This window comes from Amborella trichopoda, chromosome 7 (assembly GCF_054954075.1).
Source record: "Amborella trichopoda isolate Santa Cruz 75 chromosome 7, AtrichopodaSantaCruz75HAP2 v2.0, whole genome shotgun sequence".
Lineage (NCBI taxonomy): Eukaryota > Viridiplantae > Streptophyta > Magnoliopsida > Amborellales > Amborellaceae > Amborella > Amborella trichopoda.
Window position 1 is genome coordinate 37,626,418 of NC_142342.1, and position 8,949 is coordinate 37,635,366.

The 8,949-nt window shown below is 36.8% G+C and overlaps 1 protein-coding gene across 5 annotated transcripts in view; it reads right to left on the reverse strand.

Annotated features, from left to right (window-relative positions):
• LOC105421165 (protein DMR6-LIKE OXYGENASE 1-like) overlaps positions 1-8,586 on the reverse strand; it is a 31,124-nt gene extending 22,538 nt beyond the window's left edge. For 2 of the 5 annotated variants that reach the window (XM_020671768.2, XM_020671770.2), the window contains exons 1-3: positions 7,268-8,584; positions 3,145-3,818; positions 2,421-2,668 (exon numbers count right to left, since the gene is read on the reverse strand). In XM_020671768.2, the coding sequence (XP_020527427.1) occupies positions 2,421-2,668; positions 3,145-3,408 (512 nt within the window). In that variant the 5' untranslated portion in view covers positions 3,409-3,818; positions 7,268-8,584. Of the gene's footprint in view, positions 1-2,420; positions 2,669-3,144; positions 3,819-7,267 lie in introns of all 5 variants that reach the window. The other 3 variants (XM_088872953.1, XM_088872955.1, XM_088872954.1) reach the window with 3 other exon arrangements.
• Positions 8,587-8,949: the final 363 nt, after the last annotated feature.

Below are 8,949 nucleotides of genomic sequence, written 5' to 3' on the forward strand. Positions count from 1 at the left end.
AAATCCAACTTAAATGACAGAAGGAGTATCTGCCCATTCAATATAAATCCAAATTAAATGACAGAAAGAGCAGGCGCGCCCATTCAATATAAATCCAAAAGGATCAATCTTATCGCTATAATTAAATGAGAAGATGAAATGAAGTGAGGTGGACAACTACCTAAAAAAAGAAATAAAATGAACAAACATTCAGAAAAAAGAAAACAAAATGAAAAGCAGAAAAAAAAAAGGGTGGAAATATCACTATTCTTCTACGCTTCGATGAAAGTTGTGCACTTCAAATAAAGCAGGCCTTCCACTTTTCAGATTTTTTTTTTTTTGTAGATTAGCGGGGAACATAGGCCCCATTCGTTTTTAGAAATAGTTAATGGCTGCATGGATTACTTAAAGAAGACTCATTCCTCAAGGTGGGGAACTTTTCCTGTACCGTTTGATTAATATCGGACGGCTAGGATTGCTTAAGGTAAAAAGGTCAATGGGAACCCGCTCTTAGCCAATAATTTAAATTCTATCTACGGGAGAAAGAAACAAGTACAAGTTTTTTCAAAGGGTTTGTATACTACATGACTATTTATGTTTCTTACAAGAAAGTCATAATTGCTCTTAGCCATTAGATGTCAAATTAGATGGATTGGGATGTGTTAAAAATTCGAAAATTTTTATTTTGAATTTTGAGTTTAATGAAGGATAATTGTTTCATGACCACATGACTATATATGTGGTCCAAAAAGTGTAAAACATATTAAAGATGGATGCAAGTAGGTGTTCCATCTAAAAACAATGGAAACTAATGGTTCAAATGTTTTCTTACTAGAATTATTATTTCTAGTTTTTAAAATTTACTTATTTTTTCATATTCCATGTTAGAGATTACATATCCTTAAAAATTAAGTCCAAAAATCCATCTCAAAACTAGATTTATTAACAGGCCCGCATTTCTACATATACGGGCTTGGCCACATAGAAACCGGGTCCTTTAATGAATGACACACTCACAATTATTTGATATGAAATTTGACAGACATCAATGATTGTGACCTTATTGTACTAAAAATAAACAGTATATTTGTATATGTTTCCTTTTATAGAAGCAAGGATTTTTTCAAAAGTTGGGGGATATCATTGGTAATGTGATTGAGTTCAGAGGGGCCACAAACCTGTTAGGGTTCGATCGAGTCAAAACCAATCGCAAATCTTATATGTTAAATTGTGTTTTCAAAGAATAAAACGTAATTTAAAAATATAAAACATATTACAAAAAAAAATTACTCAAATTTATTTAACCAGCCTAACTTATCATGGTTTTATAGGACACAATTGGTCAAACATCAGTTTTGATTAATTTTCAACCAGACTCAATTTTCGTTTTAGAATAGACTGACAAAGTTAACAAGTCAAACTAGGCGGTCTAATTGGATCTTAATAACAATGATCATAGGAGTGGATTTCAAAAAAGGGATGAGCTATCGGAGCGTGGATAGACCGATTTGTGCTGCCATTAAAGACATTAGGACTTGGAGAGATCTATTTGTACTAAGGATTATGTTTCTCAATGAGATTCCCTGCATGTTTTCAGCGCAAACTGAGGACTAGAAAATTTCTCAAATGAGTGATCCAACCAATAACATTATCCAAGTGCTTGTTGAGGTTGCAACATAGTGTCAAAAGTACCATCTAGGGCAGCTTGGCCTTAGCTTATAACGTCTAGAGTTCCATTCCCACCAAAACTCCAACATAACATTCAAGAAAACACAAATTTTCTCCACAACATATCAAGAGTTGTCCTTGTCATCCTACCAGTATGGGAAAACACAAAAGTTTTCCACAACATATCAAGAGTTGTCCTTGTCATCCTACCAATATGGGTAGGCTGTCCCTAACGTGCTTAATGGGCACTCAATGCACTTGGTGGAACTCAAATTATCGCGAAAAATAGTAAAAAACAGATGAGGGAAATTATAGTCTATCTGCTATTTGACAAGGTTTATATAGAGCCGAGGCTCTAAACAATCAAATTAGAGCCCACCTCAAAAAGTTTCACTAGAAGAAGTTATTTTGATACCCAAGTATCCTCAAAGTGATAATCTCGACGTCAAGATGCATGGACATGAGAAAAAAAATGGATTTCAAGTTTTGGAAATAGTGCATCTTGTAATGCATTTTTGGACCGTCAATTTTCTAGATTTTCAAGTTTTTATATAGCTGCTCGATCAACACTATTTTTGAAGCTTTAAATTTTATAATTAAGGATGAAAATATATTTTAAGGCTATCACAAAGATTTCTAGTATTGAAACTACATTTCTCGACATTATTTGAAGGTGCATTTTACTTTGATTGTTTAGAGCCTCAGCTCTATACAAACCACACCCTAAAATAATTGATCACATACAATTTAGTTGCAAAATTCAGAAAAAATACCTGTAATTTTCAGGCTTCTGAGGCCAAGAGTCGATGTAGTCTTCTAATGGATAGCATGGATGCCTGAAATAATCTCTCCAGACTCGAACCCTATCCCTGTTTATGTTAAAGCTCGTTGAAACCCTAGTTTGCTTTTTTGGGTCCTCCAAATAAAACTTTGCCCTCTCTTCTATTGGCATCTCAAAGGATTCCTTTGCCACATGGAGCATGCTTTCCTTCAACTCCTCTGACACCCCATGGTTCACAATCTGTTAAAAGAGTTAGCGAAAGGAAAAAAAAAAAAAGCCAAATTAAGGGTACACGGTAGGCAATAGGCAGGGCACGCCAGAATAGAGTGGCGGTGGACTCAATATCCGAATCCCACACCCTCACACTTGGGTGCAAGTATAACTCGTTAAGTTAACTAAAACAATACAGGATACGGGTGCCTCTAAACCGCTTCCGGGCAAGATCACCTCCCAACCCTTAAAAAAGTAGGGCCCGGGCCACAATTAGAACACGAGGGTCGGGATAGGGCAGTGCTAGCCCGGTTTGGCCCTGTCGATCCTCTTTTTCTCTTTTTTTTTTTTTTTTTTTTTTTTTCATTTGTTTTTGGCGTGGCCCAAGCACTATGGGGACAAGGGCTGGGCAAGGGCCAAGGGCCAAGGCCGGTCAAGCCGTTGCCACACTTAGGTGAACCTGATACATTGAGAGAGAGAGAGAGAGAGAGAGAGAGAGAGAGGACCTGAAAGAATCCATAATCTTGAGAAGCTGTAGAAATCTGCCTGATAATTTCAGCTCGTCCTGTTGTATTGTCATGGGCATGAAGAAGACTAAGATCGATAAGAGGGATGGTTTCACAAGTGGAGACCTCTGAGAGTTGTGGCCTCATATCAGGAGGCACAATGAAATTGGGGGTGAGAGATAGAGAGTTGGTGCCATTGCTCATGAGTTTCTCCACCCCTTTGGAGGCCTCTAAAGACAGAGACGCTGAGAACTTGGAGGGCATGTTGTGCTAGAGAGGGAGAGAGAGGGTGTTGACAGGATATTTAAACGAGAAGGAAATGAGAATCATTTACATTGAGTTTAGTTTTCTCGATGGGCCTCAATAACATGTGCTAGAGAGAATAGGATACCCTCATAGCAGCATGGAGCATGTGTATCAAGTTCCCAAGAAGTAAGGGAGCCCAATATTGAAAGTTCTTTTTAAAACCGCCTCATCATCATCAGAGCCTTTTCTCCAACTGTTTGGTGTCGGCTATCCAAACCAACAGCCTACTCCACTTAATTGGCTAAGCTTTTTAGTTAAAGAGAAAGTATGGCTTTAAAATTGGATAAGTGATGCGGATTCACCACCTCAAACATCGGGTCGGAACGGCGACCCAGAACAGAGAATTAGCCGGATCATCCAGTTTTGGCCTGAAAAAAAATTACAAAAGATCACTAAAATATCTTTAAAATTTAAGTCTTTAGGCTTCTAAAAAATAGTGGTATTTTCATTGTGGTTTTTCATTATTTTATAAAAAATATGTAAATGCTGAAAAGTTGTCTCATATCTAAGTATTTATTATCCATTAAATTCATTTTATAGTCAAAATAAAATTTAAAATACAACTCCTGGATCTCTCTAACAATTTTTTTTTTTGTTTTTATATTGTTATAATCTCCAATATTGCTTGGGCTTATAAAGATAAGGGGTCTTGTCTATTTATCATCATCATCACGATCAAATCCTTTGCCCAACTATTTGGGGTCTACACGAATCCCAATCCGCCATTTTGCTCAATGGTCATACCTTTGGTGAGGCCACAAGTCCCAATATCTTTCTCTCTACTTTTAAAGATGTCCTTTTGGGCCTACCCTTTACTGCCATAAGTCCCAATATCTTTTCTCACTACTTCCAAACATGTCATTTTAGACCTACCCCTTGCCCTTTTAAGTATTGCCTACTTATTATGTCTCATTTTTTTCCTTCCAGTATAAAATAATTCGATTCTAATCTCGAGTTCAAATTTAAATTTTACTCACCGACTAACTTCCTTACTCTCATCCCATAATGACCTCAGTCCCCAAACAATGGTCCTCGTACAACCAGTCCCTCTTTATATGTCTCTCTAACAATGGTCCTTATACAACCTATCCCTCTTTCTCTCACACAAAAGAAATGGCCTCAAAGGACCGTTAAAACCATTCCCTCTCCATGCAATTCTTCTGAACCTCTCTCCCTCTCCCTCTCCGTTACACCTTCTCTACTCTCTCTCTCTCTCCCTCATAGCCTCTCTTCTCTCACGGCCCTCCCCTGCACCTCTCTCTCTCTCTCTCTCTCTCTCTCACACCAGCCACAGAGTTGTTCCTCTCCCTCACGACCTCTCTCCTCTCCCTCCCCCTCTCTCTCTCTCTCTCTCTCTCTCTCTCACACACACACACACACACAAAAGCCACAGAGCTGTTCCTCTCCCTCACGGCCTCTCTCCTCTCCCTCCCTCCATCTCTCTCTCTATCTCTCTCTCTCTCTCCTCTCATCACCACCTTTATTTGTGGTTGTTGTCCCACAGAGACAACGGAGACCACCTCTTTGCGGCTCCTCTCTCTTAATCACGAACAAGGTACAATCTCCTCTCTCTCTCTCTCTCTCTCTCTCTCTCTCTCTCTCTCTCTCTCTCTCTCTCTCTCTCTCTCTCTCTCTCTTACAACATAATGTTAGGGTTCATATTGTTTTCTAAAACTAGGTTTTAGAGGATCTGAAATTGGAAGTTATGTGGCGGCTTTTTTAAATTAGGGATTTTTGAAATCTATGGCTTTGTCTCTTTGGAGATGAATGTTGAGATTTTTCCTTCCAAGTCTTCTTTGTTGTATTCCTTATTAGAAACTCAAAATACTGCAGAGAACTCTCTTTATTAATTAATCAAGAATATACAAGATTCCGTATAAATATACGGCCAGTAACAATTAAAAATAAATACCAACGGTTATGGATACTTACTAAATAATCTTATCATAATCAAGAGACACCTCATTAAGAGATATATACCTATACAGGTACATATCTGTATTGATATGTATTCATAATGATGTATATCAATACTAAAAAGATATCCATACGCTAACATTCCTTGGGTTTGAATTTTGTGGGTGTTTCCAAAGTTTTCTATAAGGATTGTTGCTTTGGGATTTTTGAGTTTTCTGTGTGGGAAAATTGTTTCATGCGGGCTAGACCGCATTTTTATAGGCTAGACCACATTTTTACAATATGTGGTCCAAAGGTATAAAGCATCTATTATATATGGATGCAAATAGGTGGTGCATCTAAAAATAAGTGTAACTAACGGTCCAAATGTTTTCTTAATATAATTATTATTTCTAGTTTTCAAAAAAAAAAATTCATATTCCATGTTAAAGATTATATATTCTCTAAAATTTATGATCAAATTACATTTAAAAAATATATCTCTTGCGAAGCCCGCATTTCTACTATATGAGGGCTGGCCACCTAGAAACCTCGTCCTTCTGTATGTTAATGATTTCTCCTTTCCTTTTTACTTCCTCTATTTGCATTCACTTGATTTGGGAAATGTGGAAAGACTTGGGTAATGGTTGTATAATGCTGCTCAAGAATGTGTGAATTCAATTTGATGCTATTGACTTGTGATGTTGGGAAAGAGTGTATAGTTCGAGACTATGATCGATGTATCTGAGTTTGATCTCATCATGAATTGTTTCACTCTGAATAATGGTTTAGGAAGAGGGGGAGGGAGCAGTGCACTGATTTCAAAACATACTTTCGATCAAGAAGGGACCATGGGATGTTCTTGCGATGCTTGTGATTGATTCCTTTGTTGCATGTTACGATGCCTCAAGTTCACCTTGTAGTTCAGCCCTTCTACATATCTGTCGCACCACTTAACAAAAACGACACCCTGGACACCAATAGTACATTCTTCCAGACTTGACTGGAGAATTTGATGTACTTGAATTACATAGTAAGTGGCAACGCGGACATTCGTGCCTTGGTTATCCTCCATTGTTTGTGGAAGCTAATGATATCCTGACTGGCTGAAAAGGTCTTGACCTACATCCAATTTTCAGGTTCTGCGGGCTAACTTTGTTGTCCATAAACAATGAACAACACAAAATATCCATAAACAAAGCAGAATTATGTGTGTGCACGATTTTTTTTTTTTTGAGGTTTTTTCTTTTCGTTTTCCTTTGAGGAAACATGTGTGCACATGCATGAGCGTGTTACAATAATGTTTCAGAGTTCATGATTACTAACAATTGAAAAAAGGCATGTGAGATATGTGTTTTCTATATGAACAATATCAAATCGAAAGCCAAGTTGCATAAGCAATTCAAGTACACTTAAGAGATATGGATGGGTAGAATTCAATCTTGATGCTCAGAAGAATAATGATGACATAAAGAACTATTACGTTTTCACCTGTATGAAGAATAACAACATGATATATCATAGTACGTCATGAAGGACAGTGAGTTCAATGTCTACCACAACAGTAAGTGACAAACACAACTTCAAAAACTTCATTCTGTTTTTGTTTATTTATTCAGATGATTAGCTACCAACAAATTACTATTAGTATCCAAACTAATATTAGTATCCAAATGCTTTTAAAAATCAAGAAAAGATCCATCTATGCTCAGTTATTAACAGCTTCATCGCGAAAACAAAAAACTGGGAATTAATACAAAACTTGTCATGAAAAAAAGCATGCACATGTGTTGCAAATAATGTTTGAGAGCTGTCTTCATGAGACTAGACCATTAGTGCCACACTTTTATAATTCTAGTAGAACAAGACATTCTTGACAGATCTAAAGGACAAACAGATCACATCAAGAGATACATCTTACATTCGGTTTATACAGCATCAGAAATGACAACAGAAGATCTGATATATGTGGAGGAAGCCCATCCCAAACTGTACTAGTCGTATGCCTCAACCCCAAAAGCCTCCTTACGCCTTCGTAACCCAAGCCCTGACCAATGGTTACAACATATTAGTTAGATTGTTACATGATGCAAAAGCAATCACCTAGAGAATAGTACATAGTTACTAGTGTCAATTCAGGCAACAAGAGAAATTTGCCGGAGTTGAAGGCCAAATCAATTACCCGCTGGGTTGATCAGGATTAACAAATCCATGGGGAGTCAGGAAAATATAATAACAAAAATTTTGAAAATCGGTGGGGGTCTTGGGCCATTCCTGGCCATCCAAATACCAAATAGCTCACCCACTGTTGCCATGTCGAATTGGGGGATTCTGGTTCGATTATTGCATATTTTTCAAAACACAGCTTCTTACATAGCGCCAAAAATGGAGGGCTCATTGATTTGGGCATTTTTCTATTAAACTACCACAAAATTTAGCAGAATAACAAGAAGATTCTTGTCCATTAGTTTGGCTCTATCATGCATTCCTTTTTTTAAGCTGCTGACATTTTTGTCAATGTCTATAAGCTTAAGAGTGTACTGCATATATTATAGAGCTTACCACCTCTATTAGTATTAACATTTTGAATCTCCAAAGGTGAGTAAAATAATCTCCAATCCAACATACACAAAAACCAGCAAAAGACACAAAAATGGGTAGCAGAACAAGGATATTATAAACTGTACCATTATTTGGACTACATTTTTGCAGACCAAGGAACAAGAGATTCTATCCTATGCTGGCTTCAATAAACTTACAGAAATCATACAATTTATAGAAAAACATCTCAGAAAAATTATCAAACTCATCATCAAGTATCTGGACAGCATTTTCAATCGCTCTATCCAAAGAGACAGGGCCACAGATTTGGACAATCCCTAATTTCAATACCCCAAATGTTTGGACACATTCATACAATGTATACAAAAACATTTCGGAAAAATTATCAAACTCATCATCAAGTATTTGGACAGCATTTTAATTCTATGCATCCAAAGAGACAGAGCCATAGATTTCAAAAATCCCTAATTTAAAAAAGGCCCAACAGAACAACCAATTTCACACCCTGTAAAACCTAGTTTTAGAAAGCAATGTAAACCCTAATACTATGCTGTAATAAAGAGAGAGGTACAGGGGAGGGCTAAGAGAGGAGAGAGGCAAGAGAGAGAGAGGAGAGAGGCAAGCGAGAGAGAGGGACAGGTTGATGACTGGCGAGAGAGAGAGAGGGAATGGCTCGAATGGGTGCTTTTGTGTATTTTTACCCGGGAAAGCTTTGTATGAAACCTCCAATACTTCTATCCTCTTTTTTATCGAACCGTCCATTTTTTTTAATGGAGGGCTAAGATTGCCCCAATCACAATGTCACGTTGTTTTATTTATAATTTTTTTTCTATAAATTATTTTAACATCAAATTTTGTACTATCATTCTTCTATTAAACTTGCACAAACAAAAAAATATAAAAAATATTTTTTCAATAAAATAAAATATCTAAAATATCCTTGAAAGTTTCAAAGAGTATTTTGGTTATTATTTTTTATTGAAAATTTATTGTTAATCTTTTTTTATATGTGCTCTCCAATAAGAAGATGGCACGTACCAA